Here is a 19557-nt window from a genome sequence, read left to right as displayed (position 1 = left end):
CAGTTTTCAGGACAATTGCGACAATAGCGCGTGATGTATGCCCGCACCATGGCGGTATTCGCGGAGAGAAGTGTGGGGTGTCCTACTGGGATATGGCTTAAGGGACAGCAACGTGGGGCATGGTGAGACGACGACTTGGGCATTGAGCGACAAGTCGTCTTTCGAATAGAGTTCAATGGATTCACAAAGACTCGCCAATGGAATTGAAGCGGACTTAACGAAGATAAGAATTGGGGACGGATGGGTCTATCCTAGAGCATAACCACCGAGGCAGGAAACACCTCAATATGCACGGAGAAATGAAAAGAGGACATCACGAGACGAGGATAGACACACGAACTTTCCAAAAGGATTGCGACTTGGGCTATAATTCGAGGCGAAATAGACTCGAGACGAGGGAGAACGACACGTCGGTGCATGTACTCGCCTTGCTGCCCACCAGGTCGCCACAAATCCATGACGATACGTCAATCTCGACCAGTCCAGGCCACCCCCGTTTCTCCGAGGCCGTGTATCAAGGTCGGAACGGACAGGAATCTGCTTTAGTTGACATCAGAGGGAAAAGAGTTGTGACACTCCGATCAATTCGGTCCATGTGCATCACTAGCGAGGGATCACACAGGTATCGTGGTCCTCTCAGGAGGAATCACCCGTTTGCAAGTGGTGATAAAACGCAAGTTTGCCGTGCTTTCCCGTGGTGGGAGGCTATTGGAGCCACGTTGGAGCTCTCCAACCGTCTGTCACCTCATGCAAATTGGCAGCTCGCCGACACGCGGAACCACTCGCGCGATGCGCAATATCTCCGAGTTGCATTCAGATTGGCTTGGAATCCGACCCCTGGGGCAACGCTTCGGCATGGGCCGCACTTCCAATGTCTGCGCACACCATGGCGGTTGGGCCTCGATGCTGTATGGAATGCAAGCCATTTCAGGACGCTCAAGACCAGGTGTCCCCGTTGTGAGCTGCTGTGATCCGCTGGGGTGCAACCGGAATTACGATGTCGAGTAGCACGGGGATATCCAGAACCGTTGAGGCGGAAATGGGTAATGAACGGAGAAGAGTCAATGGTTTCTTTGACACGAAACCAGACACGACAGGAAGCACGACATCGGTGGTGTTCCGTAATTATCATGAGTCCTGGCGCCTGGCGCCACAACCGTAACAGCCGACAGGGAATGGGCATGGGTTGACGGATATCATCACCTCACTGCTCGATCTCAAAGCTCCTCCATCCATCCGATCCTAGAGTATCCGTCATGGAGGAAATTGATGGTCCTGAAATATAGCTCTAGGCCTCAAAACTTGTACTGAGTTGGATTCATGGTAATCAAGGGGGCATGGATATCAATTCCCGCCACCACAACGGAAGATATCACCAGATATCATCATGAAACAGTCTCCTGTTCTTCATACCACCTTTGCGGAACTCCTCCCCAAACTTGAACTTTGTATGTGCTGCACAAAAACCAAGAACTCGGTCAAATGTCCATCCATACAATGGAGCATTGAGACTATGCATAGACCCGAAAAACAGAATGGCCTCGTGGGCATAACACTCCCATATGAGGGCCTGGAATGGAAACGAGGTATCATCTTCTATCTCTGTTGTAACTTGTAACTGATTGAACCCGTCGGGCTATGTAAAGACTACGGTACCATAATATAGCAATGATATAGTTCTAAAGCATCAGATTAACCACAACCTAGAAAGATGCAGCAGGCTTTTCAGCATTTCTTCATCATTGAGCGTCAGAGAGTAATGATTCTGGAGATGGTCAGGAATGCGGAGTCCAGTCTGGAGGTCTCATCATATTGCCTCTGCCTCGCCTCACCCTCTACCTCTGCCTCAGCCTCATGCAATGCTGATGCTGATGTGTCATGCAGGCACCCATGTTAGTTGCCTCAGGCATCATCAGGCTCTCGAAATCAATTGACTCCCGCGTCAACAAATAATTACGCACCACGAACAATTTATCGAATTTCTATCATTGTTGAAGAACAGCAGTGCAATGTGGGGTAGCTGTGCACGCTCTGTGTAAAGGTAGATTATGTTATTATCTCCTTTAAGCCTCCTGCGACCTACCTCTAGAATATCTGTCTGCACGCACCTTTTACCTTCTCTGCGACTGGGAAAATTCGTCACAATGCAGTCACAGATCGCTCCATACACGAACTGGAGCTCGGAGCAGTTCATAGCCCGCATTTCCGACCTCGAGTCGCAATTGAAGTCGCAAAATATACAGTAGGATATCCCCCCATCGTCGGATATTTCCACGAATCGCGGCTGCTAACCATAGATTCGTCGCAGACTCGCAGAACTACTCAGGGAAGCTCCTCCGCAAGCTGAGCAGCGACGAAGACGCAAACCAAACCAGTTCGACCCCTCGCGGTACAATACCCGCTTCATCGCCCTCAAATTGGCCTATCTGGGCCGCCATTTGAACGGCTACGAGGCGCCGGGAGATACGATCCCACCAGCTCCTACAGTGGAGGAGGAGCTATGGAAAGCATTGATGAAAACACGCTTGATCTTTCCTAGGATTAAGCGGAAGGGCAGGAAAACAAGGTGGCGACCGAACGGATCGGAAGAAGTGGCCGATGAAGGCGATGGCCAGGAAGAGCCGGTGTATGCGGAGTACGATGGCTCGGAGAGGGTTAGAGATATCTATTGGGAAGGGTGCGACTATTCAAAATGCGGCCGGACGGACAAGGGCGTGAGCTCATTTGGACAAGTGATTGGAATTCGCGTGAGGAGTAATAAACCTCTGCCAAAGACGTCACAACCGCAGAACAACACCGCGTCTAAAACTAGTGATATGGATGCCGCCGAAGCGTCGGAACGCACCGTCGAAGGGATAGCAGACCCAGTTGATGTCGAGGAAGAAGAGACGCCGTTTGATCCGATCAAGGATGAGATTCCTTATATCCACTTGTTAAACCAACTCCTTCCCCCCGAGATCCGCATCCTCGCCTGGTGCCCCTCTCCCCCCCCAGGATTTTCCGCCCGATTCTCGTGCCGAGAGCGGCGGTACAAATATTTCTTCACCCAACCCGCATATCTTCCTATCCCGGGCGCCCAAGGTTCCCGTGCCGGCGAAAACGGGGGGAGTTGGTTGGACATCGACAAAATGAAAGAAGCGGCGAGCTATTTTCTCGGGAATCATGACTTCCGAAACTTCGCCAAGATGGACGCGACCCGCCAGTTGACGAATTTCGAGCGCGTCATCTTCCATACTGACATCGAGGAGATCGCCTCCCTGGATGATCCGGCTTTCCTAAGCGCTGAAGCCGTGTCTGGTTCGGCTGGTTCGGATGGCAATTCAAGCCCGAAGCCGAAAGTATACGCATTTGTGGTTCATGGCTCGGCGTTCTTGTACAACCAAGTCCGGCATATGGCTGCCATTTTGTTCCTTGTGGGCCAGGGCCTGGAGAAGCCAACCATCGTAAAGGAATTGCTCGACGTCCGCAAAAATCCCAGGAGGCCAAACTATGAGATAGCTTCGGACTCCCCCTTGGTTCTCTGGGATTGCGTCTTCCCAGGCGAGAATTCTGAAAAGCGGGAAGATGCACTAGACTGGGTATATCCGGATGATCCATCGAACGTGGCCAAGGCCAAAACCAGCGCCCACGGAGGGAAATGGGGGCTCAACGGCCTAGTTGACGTGATGTGGTCCACGTGGCGCTCGAGAAAGATCGACGAGGTGCACGCCGCGCAATTAATGCAGGTCACGGCGATGCGAGGGCGTGGTCTGGCTCCCCCCTCGGAGGAGGGACGAAAGTCTTCGCAGAAGAGGTATGTGCTCGTCGAACGCGGAATGACATCTGGCTTACATTTGTTAGAAGCATAAAGGTATTTGATGGCGGGAACGTTACAAAACCCAGGGGAGTCTACACACCTGTGATGAAGCTGGAGCTTCTTGAGACTCCTGATGTCATCAATGCAAAGTGGGCTGCTAAGAAGGGAATAACACCTCTAGAGCTCCCGAGAGAGGGTCCATTGGGAGACTCCGATGAATGAGGCAAAGAGACATGATGTTCAAGACTTTGGATTATATAAACAGGTTTTTGCTCCCCTCCAGACGGGCTCAAGGATGCGCCTTTTTGGGAGCAGTTTCTTGATTCCCTGTTGTCAGTTACAGTGCCATACAGATGTGCCTAGGTTGGACTTACTGGAAAGACTACCACGGCGTCTTCTTCATCCTCGACTACAATTGAAAGGTAGAAGCGCACTTCGAACCCTTTGAATGCTTCGTGTAGAAAGATATCTTGAATTGCCGTCGTAGGAATAAAGCGAGAAGTTGGCGTAGTCAAATATGTCGAGCTAGATGTTGTGGTCTGTACACCTAAACCGCGTAGCACCAACAGAGACTCTTCTGTTCACCATTAGACTGAGTGTGAAGGTCCGAGGGGGACATGCATACCAACATAACCCTTCCTTACCGCCAGCCACAAACCTACGATGCTGATTGGTATTAGATACATCCACTCCATCTGCTCGACCAGCCCGATTCCTGCCTCTAGCGCTGTAAACCTCGACAACCATCGAGGGATAGTATTCCGGTCATGGCTCCACTTCACAAATAACAGCAGCGAAATAGACGCGCCCAAGAGGATGCGAACGGCGACCTTTATGTAGGCAAAAACATGACTTGCGAAACCTTGGCCCCGACGGCGCGTAGAGACGGTAAATTGAACGGTGGTTTCAGTGGGATTGATGACCTCAAACGACTGCACTGCTGGAAGTGTGGTTAACATGTCGATTATTGAGGAGCATGTCTTGACCACATGTAAGTCGCGTAGAGCGAGTCGACCTGAATGGGATCAAATAGGCGGAACGCAGTCGAGTGCCTTAAAATGTAGTACGTGAGATAAGGTATAATAGGTTGATTCTTAGATACCTGTGATCTGTGAATAAGTTAAGGTTTCATTGATAAAGACCACAATGGCCTCGGCACCGCACTAACCGCTTTGGGATAAGTGGCACTTGAGGATTTGTTCCGCGTATTTGTACACTTCCGTTAATTACTTGACGACCTCGACATGCGTTCTCAGTTTTAGGCCAAACAATTCAGCCTCTGTCGCGGAACATATCTTTTTGTGTAGCCTTTCTCTCTCGTTTACACTTCCTATAAGGCTCGACCCCTCTGTCCTTCGCTCATAATGGATGCTCTTGTCTCCCGGCACACCAAAGAGCTGCGCGACCTACAATCTCGCATCGCGCAGAAGAAGAAAAACGCCTCCAAGAAGACCCGCAAAGGCGTGACCGATGAGTGCAATCGTCTAGAAGGCGAACTACAAGACCGCCATGCCCGCGAACTCGCAGAATTGAACGGCGATCCTACCCCATCCGAGACCGCCGACGTCGCGGAAGAAGATATCCTAGACAATAATACGCCTACCGAACCCAACACTACACAACCCCCATCGCAAAATGGTGTGTATAAATCTGACCTCGCCACCGATCCCACCGCCTCCCTAACATCCTCTCTCGCCAACACCACCCTCGATCCCAACCCACCTTCCACATCCGAACCCCAACCCCGCAAACGCAACCGGCAAAAAGAACGCCTTGCTCGACGGGCTGCGGAGCGCGACGAGGTCGCCGCACAAGCCGCGGAAGAAGCGGCGTCAATGCCGGACCTGCGGGAAAAGGAGCGGACGGCGATGCTGGCGGAGACGCGGAGGCGGGGGTTGGTGGAGCGGGAGGTGAGGGCGGATGGACATTGTTTGTATGCAGCGGTGGCGGATCAGTTAGGGGAGCGGGGGTTGCGGCCGAAGATTGAGGTTGCCGTGGTGAACGATGGGGAGGAAGGGAAGGGGGGGTATAAGGTGGTGAGAGAGGTGGCGGGGGAGTATATCGAAAGTCATAAAGAGGACTTTGAGGCGTTTTTGGAGGAGCCGTTGGTGGATTATGTCCGGAAGGTGAAAGAGACGGGGGAGTGGGGGGGCCATTTGGAGTTGATGGCGTTGGCGAGGGCGTATGGGGTCACCATCCATGTGGTACAAGGGAATGGAAGGGTGGAGAGCATAGAGTCGGGGCGACAGAAAGAGAATGGGGCAGAAAAGGACGATATCTGGCTGGCATACTATCGCCATGGTTTCGGCTTGGGTGAGCATTACAACTCGCTGAGGAAATCGGAGGGATGAATCAAGGGACGGAAGTGAAAAAGCAAGGAAGACTGCACTGTCTGTCCATCAAAATTATATGGCGGGGGAGGTGCTGACGGAGAAACCTGGACTCAGCCTGCTGGCAGAGGATGATTTCCACATCTCACTCCTCAAATCTGACAGACCGCTCTGGTGGAGATATCATGGTATCTCGGGAGCAGTTCTCCGACGACCTTGTGCTAAATGTCCCAAGCTGCATGGCAGAGAGCAACCATCTTGAAAGCAGCCATACGTGGACGCCATACTGCATGGTCTGGAGTGTGCTTAGTCGGTCAATGGTGTCGGAGCACCTTCAGGATACCCGTATAGTCCATGGTACCGAGCCAACGAGGCCCACGAATTGGCGCAATCATGCTCTCCAGTCATCATCAGACTACCGGCAATTATCAGCAAAGCTAGTTTCGAGCAATCGACTATGATGCTTCACGGTTGGGGCCGAGTCGAAGCACCCGGTCTGAATGGGTAACCCATAACCTGCGTCTCACTTGTCACCACCCATGCCTTGAAATTGCTTCATAAAATGTTTGTAGTAGTGCTCTTGGAAGTTCTTTTTCTTACAGTTGGGGTTCTAGGTCGAGGGAGGATCCAGGCCGAATATATTCTGCCTTGTCAAGCACCATCATGTCCGCCCTGGTAGCAAGATGGGAGAGATCATTGTCCAGGCGAACAATAGGGGGGGAACAACAGGGGAAATACTCCGTATAGCTATTCAGGTCATGGACAACAACACTGAATCATTCCACCGGTCTGGAACAGCGACACGATACGATCAAAGGTTATGGCCGTATCAGGATTATATTCAAGGACCAGCTTTGAAGAATGAATGTCGTGATTGGCGTGAACTATCACGAATTCACAATGACAGTCGCACAGGACTGTGCGATACCCTGTTGGAAGCCGAGTGACGTCAAGGGGTCTACTTCCCCAGATTTTGCTTTTGCAGCCACATGGGACGTGGCCCTGAAATCTACATAGGTATATTCCAAATTCCTACAACATTGCACTGCGAGCACTGAACTTTCGGTCTGTAGACAGTCAGAAACAGCTCATCCCGGTTCCCCTGCTGTCGGTTGCTTTTCTAGCCAGTCCGCCGAGGGAAATTAGGCTCACAAGATGCTTCCACTTCCAGGCCGCGCTCTTCCTGCTGTTGCGGTAATCCTTCCAGTTCTAGGTACCTCACTCAAAAGAATTGTGCATAATACGATGGAGCAAGGAGGCACTTCCTTCAGTAGTAGTGCACAAGGGTAAGTGAGGAGTAAAAATGAATTATATTATATCAATAAAGTCGTAATCGTAAACTGTCTCGCCACAGTTGCGCGGCACCCTCGTTTGGGGCTTGGGGTATATCCGCCGGAATTCAACTCGACCGTTCAAATCGAAGAAATGCCAGAAAGGACATGAGACTGAATACACCAGCTCCATCCGAATGCGAACCCCGAAATGCCGTCTTTGAAACACTTTTTCCCGCTGAAGATGATCATCCGTTCCCGTTCCCCCTGTTCGTTTGCCCTGTTCATTTGCCCTGTTCGTTTGCCCTGCTTTCCGAGCCATGATCCATTCGAACACCATGTAAGAAATCAATACCAGACCGATGCGCCGAGGATGTTGACATCCCAATCCGGTAAAGTCGTTAATCGAGCCCCGTCACCGCGGCGCTATTGCTTGCTCGCCCCACTGAAGCTGCCCTTCACGCGGCTCCACGCGCCCTCGAGGCTCTTCCTCCCCGAGCGATCACTCCCTCCCGTCTGCGAGCTCCTCACGCTTCCTGCCTTCCCCGACGCGAAGCAGTTCCCCGCTCCGCCCCGCCCGGTCATGTACACGGGCGCAGCGTTCTCGGTCAGCTTGCGCTGGCGCTCAAGCTCCTCGTCGAAGCTGAAGATGGCGCGCTCGTTCTCGTGGCGGAAGTTACCGGCGCCGCCGCGGCCAACGGCGACATAGGCGGAGGGGTTGGTATGGAGGGGGATGGCGGAGGCGGGCCCTGTGGCGGTAGTAGGGGAGGAGATTTGGGAGGGGTCGACTTGGGTGACGTTGCCGGCGCCGCCGCGGCCGGAGTGGAAGTAGTGGCTGGAGGGGACGGAGGGGTGGGGTTCGGTGATGTGGTAGGAGCCCATGGTGGAGGATGAGGACGATGAGGAAACTGACATCGTACGGTTGACGTGGGGAGGTGGAGGGCCGATGTGATAGACTTGGGGAGAGAACCGCAAAATAGACTTTGATAGATTTATTGGATAGATGTGAGTGACTTTAGTTAGGTATGGTCAAAGAACTCTAATGTTGGAGGTAAATGCTGAAGAAAAAGTGGGCAAACTCAGGTCCAGGTACCCGAGCTGTATTTATATTGAACGCGCTGAAAGACTTTTAGACTTTTACGGATTTACCCCAGACGGCTGACCCATTCCTGTGGATGGACCGAGAAATCCAAGGGCCATGGGACCACTTCACCACGCCCAGCGGGAAAACTCTGCAGAAGCTGCAACATCACGATGGTGGTGGAGTGCGTCAGAAGTCAGAAAGTACCTCAAAGCGGTGGTTGCGCTATTCAGTTAACGGCAACATGTTGGAAATAGAATTGGGGACCCATTCGATCGTCTTTCTTGGCCCTTCTCCGCATCCTGACCGGGCCCTGGCTTGGAGCTTGGAGCTGCCAGATGGACCCAGTCAGACCATCGCTGGCGAACCGTTTTGAACACCCGCCGCTGGCTGACGCGGTGGGTGACGCCCAACTGCTGCAGCCCTGCACTTTTTTCCTGGAAAACAGCCACAAGCCCACGACGCTCATGCCATGCCTTGTGACCAGGAAATTTCCTTGCTTGACATTTTGGACGTTGCTTAGGATCATTCTGTCATACCGTCATGTCATCGTAGGAATGCTGAACTTTACCGGACGGTTGCCGTTGCGACCTAGAAGAGGAACTTGGTGACAATTGGGAGGAACCGAAGAATTTTGCGACTTCCAAAACCCATTATTGACTGAGAAGATGACATTTGCTCGATGTCGCTCTCATTGCACAATATTGCCAATGTGCTGTTCTCCGGCGTCCAAGTCCTTGTCCAGACCCCAAAGGGTTCCGCCAGCCTGGTCAGATGTAACATCCATTCCCGATGCGCGACGGGGCCAGCCAAGGAAGTCGACATTGCGACGAGGTCCATCGGTTGTTGTGCTTCACCTCAGCGATGATGCGATACGATGATGCATTCTACAATTAAACTTGAATCCTTCCATCATGAATTGCGCGCCGCATGTGCTGGAACGACTGGCGAATGTCGCCCAGGCCACGCCGCCCAGCTAGCAGTAGCCGCCGCTCTCCGCCCTGAACCGGGGGCCATGCGAGGGGGAGCGACCCCGTCGACCCGCCATTCGCATGTCGTTTGCGGCGTTTGACTGGCCAGTGCGCTCTCTGGCATCCACCGATGAAAAGATTTCGTCGGGTCACGTTGCGAGGAAACTGGGAGGGCGTCAGTTTCGTGAGGGTAATAGGAACCGGCCCTGGTTTCCTGGGGGTAATGAAAACCTCGTTCTGACTAACGACCGAATGCGAGACAACGTGTGACTGAAGAGATTTTCCGGGGTGTCGCCCATTGGAAATTGCGAAGGTTCCAGTTGCGGTTTTGGCACTTCACGATGCGAATTGGATGGCGAAGACTGGACCATCGGTGGAGGCGAGCAGAGTTTTCACGATGCGGCATCCTGACTGACGGCAGATGGCGTCGTCCATTCCAATTCTTGCGAAAATTGGCTATCGTGTCCCATTTGATTTCCAGTTGAGTATTCGACTGCGTTACGGCACCAAAAGTTGTCTATCGTGCAATGTCTCAGAAGAAGTGCCGCTCTTACGGCTTGTCGGTCGAAGAATCTCTCCCTCTTCGAGGGTTCTACGCTCCTTGCCTTTCTCTTCCCCATTGGGTATTCAGGCTAATATATCGCAACCATGTGCAGCTAAGTAATGGTATTTGTCCCCCTACAGTGATGTCGAAAGGTTGAAGAGGGTGGGTGAACGACCCTTCCTGTCACTCCATACCTTTATCAATTTGTCTGTGACGACTGTACTGTGAGGCACAGCATGCCAAATTACTACCAGGCACCAGCATTACCTCGTTACGCAATTGATATTCTTAGGAAAGGTTACGGAGGAACGGTGTTACGTTTCGCATTGCGGCTTGTCTCCCAGAACAGGACGATCGCCTAATATTCCCCAGAATGGCAAATTCTACACGTTTCGAGTTTTTGAATTCCTTCAGCACGAACAAATGGCACAATCATCTCAATTCTCAGCAGCCCGCACTCTCCTCGTGAAAGATTTCGCTGTTCCCTTGCTTGCGTTCAAGCTCATGCTCGGAGATCGTACGTAATAGTGTGAACCTCAGGAGACGGCTCGGGTTCCATCCTCCCATTCCCGGATCCCCTGACCCGAACCTTGGATCATCACACCATGAACCCAAAAAACCGCGCTAGACCCCAGATTTCCAGGGAGGAACAACAAAGTCTTCCCGCGAGCGCGCCCAAAAATCAAAATCCCAGAATGCGGGGGTATCTAGCGCGCTCCAAAAAATTGCCGGATTGCTCGCTCATTGTAGGACGGCGGACGCTAAGGGTAGATCACGCTCGATGAAGATTTAACAAGCGGACCCGAAAATCCAAAGGGAAGACAGCTCGCTCTTGCCAGCCACCAAGGGGTGAACAGTCGGGTTCTGACCGATGGGAACGGATGGCGTTGACGCAGGCCAACGCCATGGTCCCTGAGAATCATTCCCAATGCCAGTGATGCATTTGCGATTTACCACAAATGACACCAGGAATGGTCCGATCCGCACAACCCGTCCGAGATAGCACAAGTCGTTCCATACCAACCGACGTTTCGTCATCACGAGAACTTGGTATGAATGATATCGGGATTCTCCTGCCACTCGTCTTTCTCCACCCACATCTATCCCATAGAGTCAGCCGCGAGTAGTCATCTTGACCAACGAATCCACATACCTTCTTGAACGTGCTCAGTCCCGCCAAAATACTTCCCCCCGTCCACGTCGTGTACTTCCGCTCCGGCGGCGCGAAGATCTTTATCTTCGTGTCGTTGAGCGCCACTTTCTTCACCTCGCGCAGCAAGCGGTCGCCGAATCCTTTGGTGAGCGTGGATCCGCCAGAGAGGACGATGCTCTCGAACAACGCTCTCCGGAGATCCATGTCGGTCCGCTTGATGGAGTCGACGATGATCTGATGCACGCCGGGATATTCCAGGCCGATTATATCAGGATTAAAGAGAATTTCTGGTGCGCGGAAACGCTCTGCGCCAACCTGGGAAGATGTGTCAGTGACTTTGCATAACCACTGCTGTAACGAAGTCGCTTTGCTCTCCCCCTGTCGCTCCACCATCCAATCGCTTCACTACAGAAATGGTGAGACTCACCTTGATCTTCATCCCATCCGGTAACACATACTCCACCCCCCGCTCTCCCTTCCCCTGCAGCTGCGCCCACTCCTTCTCCTCCCTCACCGGATCAATTGCCACATAACTCCTCGTCTCCTTTATCCTCCTCACCTCCTCCTTCTCCGCACTCGTATGAAACACATAGCCCGCTTTCCGCAGCAGCGTCTGCATATACTCCGTGACGTCGCGGCCGGCCACGTCGATTCGCCGGATCGAGTTGGGGATCGCGAACCCTTCGTAGACGGGAACGGCATGCGACACGCCGTCGCCGGAGTCGAGGACGATTCCAGTGGTCCGTCCGGAGGCGTAGAGGGAGAGGACGGCTTGGATGGAGGTGTAAAGAGCGGGGACGTTGAAGGTTTCGAAGAGGATTTGGGCAGCGATGTCGCGGTTCGTGCGGGGGTTTAAGGGAGGTTCGGTCAGTAAGACTGGATGCTGCAGATATGTTAGTCCGGTCGTATACCATGCAAATTCCATATGCGATTCTCCATATCCAGCACCAGCTCCTACCGAAGCTAAGTGTTCCCGGTTATACTCACATCTTCACTCATCGCCTTCAACTCCTCAGCATATACATAATGCCAGATCTTCTCCATATCATCCCAATCCGTGACGATGCCGTGCTCCAACGGGTAATTGATTTTCAACAGCCCCCTCAGCTCCTGCGCCTTCGGTCCTATGAACACATCCCCTTCCAGCGCGCCGGCCAACGCTCGTACGTGCTTCGGTCGCCCGACGAAGGAGGGGAAGTAGCATTTCGGTAGGTCTTGTCCTGCGAACCCAGCTCGGATCGTCCCGCTGCCATTATCGAGCACGATGGGCGCGTTTAGGAGGCGTGAACCCATGTCGAATGGATGTGTTGGGATTCCGAAAGATATTACGGGAAGGGGTTGAGGTGGGTAGATCTGGCATACGAATACTGGATAGATTAGAATTAAGTGAAACTCGCCAGTTCAACTAGGTGTAGTCCTAACAGATGAATGGTTGTGGGGGAAATAAGGTATTGAAGGCCATCAAAGATACCTACAGGTGTTGAAGTGTCAACGCGACGTGCTCTTCGAATTCCCGCCAAGGCCTCCTCTGTTTACAGGGGTTCATGGTCCACGATATCATCGATATGGTATCACAGGAGATTTATCACCAGTTCACCACGTCAGTTAGTTAGTTAAACAGATTGCCGTATGGAATGAAAGAATTTTTTTCTGACATCGAATTCATAATGCCTATCTTCAAAAGGCCCAATGCTTTTGTTTGTTTGGATAAGTTCCAGATTGATATACAAGCCACTAATTTTATATAGTAACTAAAGCAAGATTGGGAACCCTTCCAGCATAATCCCATAGGTAAATATTGAAGACCGTGCTGCCCATGCTTATCCAATAGATCCATGATCCGTTCTTTTACAGCTTTGAAGACCCAATTACCGACCCGCCATCGAGCGTTATCGTGGCTCCGTTGACATACGACCCCGCCGGACTGCTCAAGAACAAGCACGTCCCCGCGATGTCCGTTTCTTTCCCAATCCGCCCCAAAGGAATTCCACTCTCGATAATACCCTGGAACTTCTCCAACGTCGCCGCCATCATCTTCGACTGGAACGGACCACACGCAATCGTGTTGGACGTGATGTTCCGCCGTCCCAGATGGTTCGCGAGCACCCGGCTCAGATGGTGCAGGCCGGCTTTGCTAGCGGAATACGCGAAGGTCTCCAGCGAGGGGACCTTCAGGCCGTCGACGCTGCCGATGTTGACGATGCGGGCCGGATTGCCGTCGCGAGAGGCAGCTTCGAGGAGGGGGGTGACTAGCTGGGTGATAGTGAAGACGCGTTGGAGGTTGAGGGTTAGCACGCGAGTCCAGGCAGAGTCCGGGTATTCGTCATATGCAGCGCCCCAATTGCTGCCGCTGTTATTGATGAGGACATGGAGCTCTATTTCAGTCGGTCAGCTATTGCCATGGTCTATACGGTGGTCGCCGCGTACCTTTCTCTCTCTTCTTGAGCTCGTCCGCCAGTCTCTTACATTCCGACTCCTTGTAAAAATCGGCGGGAATGGCAAAGGCTTGTCCTTTTCCAAGGGCGTTCAGCTCTTGCACAGCTTTATCGCATGCTTTGACGTCTCGTGATGAGATGTAAACTCTGGCACCATTCTGGACGAACCCTTCCGAGATCATACGGCCAATGCCCTTAGCTCCGCCGGTTACGAGGACAACTTTGCCCTGAAATGGTGTTGAATTAGCACGGAGATACCAAGGGAGGGAGAGAAACGGGTGCTTACTTTGACATCGAATAGGCTGTTCAAGTCCATGTTGTCTATCTTGACTTGCTTGATGGTTTTGTTTCTAACAATGTCCAAGGGCACTTCAGCTTGAGGGTATGGGAGCAGTGTCAAAGGAGTACAATTCAATACTCCGAATAACCGTGTGGAATCTGTCCATTTCACCCGCAATGCTAAGGTGGCCAAACGTCGGTATCAATCTGATCAAGTGCCTCGGCGCAACATCGAGATGAGGTCAGTGGCAGGGAGATCCCCCGACCAGACAGGGGTCAGGAGTTAAAACCTGAGGCTCTAAGGCTAATAGATTCCTTGGCTCCTCCACCCATTGTTGGTCCGTCTTAGCGTTACACAACACACGCACGACATGTTACACAACGTGAGGTTCGCATGTTTCATATCGAACTTCAGCTAGACGACATCTGACTGATTTCACTGCCCTGAGAGGGTGGATCCGAAGTATGGACCATCCCTCTCCATATCCCCATGATGGGTTGTTTGTGCCGTGCGGGGAAGAGGGTACGTGGTTCGAAAGGCATCCTGCTGATGATAAGACACCCAAGGACTGGGCAAATTGTGCGACAGACATATGCGACAAGTACAGCTTCAAATCCCTCAAACTGTGAACGGCCAGTCGCTTTACGGTATATTGATCAACTAATTCCCACCCACCTGGTTCGATATGCAACGGCTCAGGTCAGCCCAGTAACCGAAGCCGCTTATGCATGATCCTAGACACCGGAATCGCACAACTCTATCCGCGGCCTTCGAATGGTGTATAAATCCGACCGCTTACAGCTCTTAGACCGTTCCGTCCACACATACGTACTAGAACGTGCAGATATGCCAGCGGTAGCCTATCGGTATCACAATTAACTGCATCATCAACGTGTCCGACTGGAGGGGAACGGTGGGGTGATGAAAATAGATAGGTACTTCACGTCCCAGCTCGTTCATCCACTTCCTTATCAGTCTTCCTTATTTTCTCCAATTCCCAGTCATCAATTGAATCCTTTCTCGTGTCGATTTCCGTAATGGCCCCCCTTCAAAATCTTGAACAGCTAGCGGACGAGATCCAAGGCCTGGCGAAGACGGTCTCCGCATTCCTAGGCACGACGAACGGATCAATTCCGAACTTCGATGCGGCGGCGCCGGATGTACAGGCAGCGCGGCAGAAGCTTCGCGATGTGTCGAAGGCCATCTACGACATCACGACTGGCCCGAGAGAGCGCCTGATCAACCTGACCACAGGCGTGAGTAGCCATCCGTCCGCCGTCATCAGTGGACCATCATATGTTGATACTCGCAGTCTACCGTCCTTTCCGCGTCCCTGCGCTGGATTTACCAGTTTCGCATCGCGCAATCCGTCCCACTGGATGCCCCCATCACATTCACCGCGCTCGCTACCGCTGCTGGCGTCGATGAGTCCCAGCTCAAGCGCGTGCTGCGCTATGCCATAACCCACGGCATCTTCACCGAGCCCACTGTTGGCAGCGTGGCACACACGTCCGAGTCCAAGCTCCTTGGCAACGACCCGTTTATGCAGAATTACATCGGCCATTACTCTGAGCACTCGTTCCACATCGTCTCTAAGATGCCGGAGGCGACGGCGAAGTGGGGCGCGAGTCCGGAGACCACGGAGACCGGGTTTAACGTCGCGTTCGATACGGAGATGCCCATGTTCAAGTACATGCAAAACCATCCCGCGAAGGCGAAGCGGTTCGCGGGGTTGATGCAAGGGATGGCGAGTAGTCCGAGGTATCATCTGCGCCATTTGGTGGAAGGTTATGATTGGGCAGCGCTAGGCAATGGGAAAGTCGTGGACGTATGAAGAACATCTCTCCCGGGTGGTATACCACCCCCAATGCTAAGGCATATAGATCGGCGGCTCTGCCGGCCACGCATCCATCGCTCTTGCGAATGCCTATCCCTCCCTCACCTTCGTGGTCGAAGATCTCCCGCACGTAGTCGCGCAGGGTGCGGAAGCGCTCCCCGAGCCGCTCAAATCCCGGATCTCGTTCCTACCGTTGGACTTCTTCACCCCTCAGCCGGTCAAGGACGCGGATGTGTACATCTTACGCCAAATCTGCCATGACTGGTCCGATAAGTACGCGGTGAAGATCCTCGAGAATCTGCTGCCGGCGATGAAGAAGGGGGCGAAGCTGGTCATCATGGATGGATTGATCCCACCTCCGAATGCTATTCCGAAGTTGGACGAGGCACAGGTCAGGTATGTTGGATGGTCGGTTTCGGTTTTATGATTAAGCATGCGCTAATTTAGAACCAGAATGGTCGACTTGGTGATGATGACCCACTTCAATGGTAAGGAGCGGGATCTAGAAGATTGGAAAGGCTTGTTTGCGCAGGCCAGTCCGAAGTTGAAGCTGTTGAACACCAAGACGCCGGCCGGAAGCGTGTACTCCATTCTGGAACTGGAAATGGAAGAATGAACAATCGCTGTTTTTATTCGACAATGAAATGAAGTCTTCTGGTGTTCTATAATACGCTCCCTACCCCAACCGAATCCTGTTTGTCCGTCTCTTAATATTGTCACCACCCATAGATAGCAATACCAGCCCAATGGTGTAACGTTGCGTGACAAGAAACGCCAAGTCTATTCTAATGCAGCAGAACTATCCCATCAAACGCCACAATGCAGAAGTCGTGACCATCAATCCTCAGTATCCCTAAGCTCCAACTGCTCCGTCATCTTTTGTCTCCAAGCCTCCCCATACTTCTTCATGGTGAGGATGACAAAGGAGCCGCTGATAACGGCCACAAGACTTAATATTGTGCAGAGCCAACCATTCCCAATGGCTCCAATCAGTGGCTCGGCAATCAGGGCGCCGACACAGGAGAAAATGTTGCGGACGAAGTTGTTGACCGCCACACCGTTGGAGGCTCGGCCGGGGAGAAACTCCGTAAGCATCGTGGCGGACATAGCGAAGACGATCATGGAACCCATGCCGAAGAAAAAGTTGCCAATCATCTACAGATATCGTAAGCAAAGCGAATGAGACGGCTGAGAATGTTAAATGCGGATATTTACCGGCACGATCCAGTGAATGCCGTTCTCAACAGTCCAGCCGTACCAGAGGAGCGCACCCGGAAACAGGATCGCACTGATCCAGGCGTTCTCCTGCATCCGGTCGACCGGACTCAAGAGCAGCTTGCCCCTTTCGTCTACGGTTCCCCGTTTCTTCGCTTCCCTTATCATGACATAATCCAGCCAGCGTCCACCGAAAACACTGGTGAGAAAATACCCCAGGCTGCTTGGGATATAGAGCAACCCAACAATGAGAGTGGAGAAGTTGTATGGTGCATGGGAAAAGCTGCTGGAGACGGAGATGTTGAGGAAATAGAGGGAACCAAATGTAATGGATGCGTAGTAGACTGTAATAGCCACGGCTGGGAAGCGAAGGAGCAGGATTATGGAGAGAGGATCGATGATGGAGCGACGGAAGAAACCAAGGAACCGCTTGGTTTTCAAATGGACAGATTTAGTTGTGGATATTTTAGTAAGAGGTTCGACTCGAGGAGCAGAGTTCGATTTCGTGGTTCGAACCGGCTGAGCAGGTTCAGAGGCATCGGTGATAGCATTCTCCAAATCCTTCTCTTGTTGCGGCTGATTACAATTATCTTCCGGCTCCACGTCATTCGTATTCTCCTCCTCTACCAGAATTGAGCTCCTCGGTAAGGTTTCAGGGAGACCAAATGTTAGCAATATTGTTGTGGCCACACCGAATGCAAACAGGAACCACTGTGTGGACCTCCAGCCTTGCGTTTCCGCCATTGCCCCTCCAAAGATCGGGGCAAGTAATGGTCCACATAGCGGGCCGAGATAAAAGATACCCATTGCTTTTCCACGCTCTTTTGGTTCCCATATATCCGCTATACCCCCCGCACCTACCGCCTGCACGCTCGCCGCCGCGCCGCCAGATAGTACTCGCATTACGATCAGCATGGCAATATTGGTTGAGACGGCGCTCAGTAGTGCGAATACGGCGAAGAGGAAGAACGAAAAGATCAAAACGGAGCGCCGCCCGAGCTGCTCACTGAACGAACTCCACCATAGTGGAAAGATGGACATACTAAGCATATATAACGCAACTGACAGATTCGTGACGGTGGGCGTGGCACCAAGATCGTCAGCAATTAGAGCGAGGGCGGGTAAGATAATTGCGGAACCCATAGGGGCGGCTGCGGCGGAGAGTGCAATGACAGCTGTGACAGCCCATTTTGTACGGCCGGTGTAGCAATAGGGGTTGGTCACTTCGGGAATGAGAGTGAAGCGCGAGAGGAGGCCTCGACGCTGGTGGCGAGGGACGATGACAGGGGGTGGAAGGACAGTGCTAGCACAGGATTGTTCCTGGCGGAGACCTAGATCTGGAGGAGACCTGTGAGAGTCCTCTGCGGCTATGGGGGTGGAAGATTCGCTGGATGTGGAATGAACGGTAGAAGGAGTTCCCGGACGAGATATGCCATCCGTCCTGTCTGTGAGAGATTTCGGTCTTGGTGCTGTAGAGCTTTGTGAAGTCTCCTTTTCAAGAGATCGCTTTTCTGGGTCCAGTTCCGCATTGTTCGTTGGCATGTTGTAAGGCGGAAAGGCGCAAATGCGGAACCATGGACTTTCGATGGGACAATGACCCCGCGATTAGTCCGGGGATGATATAATGACTTTTTAAAGGAACGCGGACTGGAAAACATGAGATGCGAGTTATCGTCACTAAATAGAGATCGACTTGCAGGCGAGAAAAAGCTTGACTTAACCAGTTGATTGAGTGAGTAAAGAAACACAGGAATTCCCACAAGAAAAAAAAACAGAGATCTCCTGGAGCCCTGGCTAGGAGTCATCCCCGCCGGTTAACGGTTGAAGTCCTAAACTGTACTCAACCGAATATGCAGCTGTTGGTGGAGATCCCAATCGATCCCAATGGTGGTTGGGGTTCTAGGTTCGTTATGTGCCGATTTTACCGAGTCCAGGTCGATCAAGCCTTTTGCGATCGAAGCTTGGCCATCTCCGTCGATGACCCGGCTGTTCCTATTGTCAGATTCTACAGAGAAGGTTCCACTGTATAAAGAGATTGTGAGGGTTTGGATCAAAAGGATTCAGGGACCAAATATCGTCATTGAACTGCTAAAGAGGAAAAAGTGAAAGAGAGGTTTCTCCCTAGATCTCATCTCAAATAACTACTGTGTGGGGTCAGAGTAATGAGTAATCCGGTCAAATCGTGCACAGGCCCCAACAACCACGAGACGCGTCAAACCGACTCTAGATCTTAGATGATCAATATCTTCATCAATTTTAATGATGGAACGCTCAATTTTGGGTGAAATTAGCGGGAATCGGCGTAAGGATGCAAATCTTACGCCAGAACAGCGATCTGCAATCATTGGAATGGTCGACGCGGGCCTAATGTCTAAACGAGCGATTGCGCGCGAGGTCGGATGCTCGCCCTCAACCATCGACTACACAATTGAGAAGTTCGGTACGCAACGAACGTTCAAGTCTCTCCCAAAAGGACACCGACCAAGATGATCACGGAACCTGACTTCCGTTATCTTCAACAACAAATAAAAAAACCCGAAGGTCACTCACAACGAGCTGGCGCGGTCCCTCACATGCGACCAAGGCACCCCGTCCAAGTCGACCGTCAAACGCGCGCTCCGGGGGTCCAAATACTACCGCAAAT

The 19557-nt window shown here is 52.3% G+C and overlaps 9 protein-coding genes across 9 annotated transcripts; 4 read left to right on the top strand and 5 right to left on the bottom strand.

Moving 5' to 3' along the window:
- The first annotated feature begins 93 nt into the window (after window positions 1–93).
- P152DRAFT_320683 (uncharacterized protein) lies at window positions 94–1423 on the top strand. Its single transcript, XM_033675208.1, has one exon. The coding sequence runs from the start codon at window positions 288–290 to the stop codon at window positions 969–971; it is 684 nt and encodes a 227-aa protein (XP_033535098.1). The 5' UTR covers window positions 94–287; the 3' UTR covers window positions 972–1423.
- A 721-nt stretch (window positions 1424–2144) lies between these two features.
- P152DRAFT_502955 (pseudouridine synthase) lies at window positions 2145–4314 on the top strand (the record flags this gene model as incomplete). Its single annotated transcript, XM_033682338.1, has 4 exons — window positions 2145–2242; window positions 2327–2566; window positions 2660–3793; window positions 3841–4314. The coding sequence occupies 4 exons, from the start codon at window positions 2145–2147 to the stop codon at window positions 4016–4018; spliced, it is 1650 nt and encodes a 549-aa protein (XP_033535097.1). The 3' UTR covers window positions 4019–4314.
- On the bottom strand, window positions 4002–4889 carry P152DRAFT_320665 (uncharacterized protein). The gene is made up of 2 exons (XM_033675207.1): window positions 4422–4889; window positions 4002–4373 (listed from the first exon to the last, which is right to left on the bottom strand). The coding sequence occupies exons 1-2, from the start codon at window positions 4753–4755 to the stop codon at window positions 4156–4158; spliced, it is 552 nt and encodes a 183-aa protein (XP_033535096.1). The 5' UTR covers window positions 4756–4889; the 3' UTR covers window positions 4002–4155.
- A 144-nt stretch (window positions 4890–5033) lies between these two features.
- Window positions 5034–6642, top strand: P152DRAFT_434597 (cysteine proteinase). Its single transcript, XM_033677493.1, has one exon. It carries the CDS (start codon window positions 5161–5163, stop codon window positions 6145–6147), a length of 987 nt encoding a protein of 328 aa, XP_033535095.1. The 5' UTR covers window positions 5034–5160; the 3' UTR covers window positions 6148–6642.
- A 770-nt stretch (window positions 6643–7412) lies between these two features.
- P152DRAFT_457829 (uncharacterized protein) lies at window positions 7413–8402 on the bottom strand. Its single transcript, XM_033679312.1, has one exon. It carries the CDS (start codon window positions 8277–8279, stop codon window positions 7824–7826), a length of 456 nt encoding a protein of 151 aa, XP_033535094.1. The 5' UTR covers window positions 8280–8402; the 3' UTR covers window positions 7413–7823.
- A 2628-nt stretch (window positions 8403–11030) lies between these two features.
- P152DRAFT_507034 (Actin/actin-like protein) lies at window positions 11031–12610 on the bottom strand (the record flags this gene model as incomplete). The annotated part of the gene is made up of 4 exons (XM_033682514.1): window positions 12134–12610; window positions 11574–12029; window positions 11147–11461; window positions 11031–11093 (listed from the first exon to the last, which is right to left on the bottom strand). The coding sequence occupies exons 1-4, from the start codon at window positions 12437–12439 to the stop codon at window positions 11031–11033; spliced, it is 1140 nt and encodes a 379-aa protein (XP_033535093.1). The 5' UTR covers window positions 12440–12610.
- A 205-nt stretch (window positions 12611–12815) lies between these two features.
- P152DRAFT_415502 (short chain dehydrogenase/reductase family) lies at window positions 12816–14051 on the bottom strand. Its single transcript, XM_033677050.1, has 3 exons — window positions 13868–14051; window positions 13574–13808; window positions 12816–13521 (listed from the first exon to the last, which is right to left on the bottom strand). The coding sequence occupies exons 1-3, from the start codon at window positions 13895–13897 to the stop codon at window positions 12995–12997; spliced, it is 792 nt and encodes a 263-aa protein (XP_033535092.1). The 5' UTR covers window positions 13898–14051; the 3' UTR covers window positions 12816–12994.
- A 426-nt stretch (window positions 14052–14477) lies between these two features.
- Window positions 14478–16475, top strand: P152DRAFT_457826 (S-adenosyl-L-methionine-dependent methyltransferase). Its single transcript, XM_033679311.1, has 4 exons — window positions 14478–15117; window positions 15174–15689; window positions 15745–16094; window positions 16152–16475. Exons 1-4 carry the CDS (start codon window positions 14899–14901, stop codon window positions 16312–16314), a joined length of 1248 nt encoding a protein of 415 aa, XP_033535091.1. The 5' UTR covers window positions 14478–14898; the 3' UTR covers window positions 16315–16475.
- P152DRAFT_415495 (major facilitator superfamily transporter) lies at window positions 16266–18350 on the bottom strand. The gene is made up of 3 exons (XM_033677049.1): window positions 17541–18350; window positions 16914–17432; window positions 16266–16853 (listed from the first exon to the last, which is right to left on the bottom strand). The coding sequence occupies exons 1-3, from the start codon at window positions 18054–18056 to the stop codon at window positions 16536–16538; spliced, it is 1353 nt and encodes a 450-aa protein (XP_033535090.1). The 5' UTR covers window positions 18057–18350; the 3' UTR covers window positions 16266–16535.
- Between the last annotated feature and the right edge of the window lie 1207 nt (window positions 18351–19557).

Source organism: Eremomyces bilateralis, assembly GCF_010015585.1.
Source record: "Eremomyces bilateralis CBS 781.70 unplaced genomic scaffold P152scaffold_7, whole genome shotgun sequence".
NCBI classification, from domain to species: Eukaryota; Fungi; Ascomycota; class Dothideomycetes; order Eremomycetales; family Eremomycetaceae; genus Eremomyces; species Eremomyces bilateralis.
The sequence above is the reverse complement of the archived record's forward strand: the minus strand, read 5'-3'. Positions and strand labels throughout refer to the sequence as shown.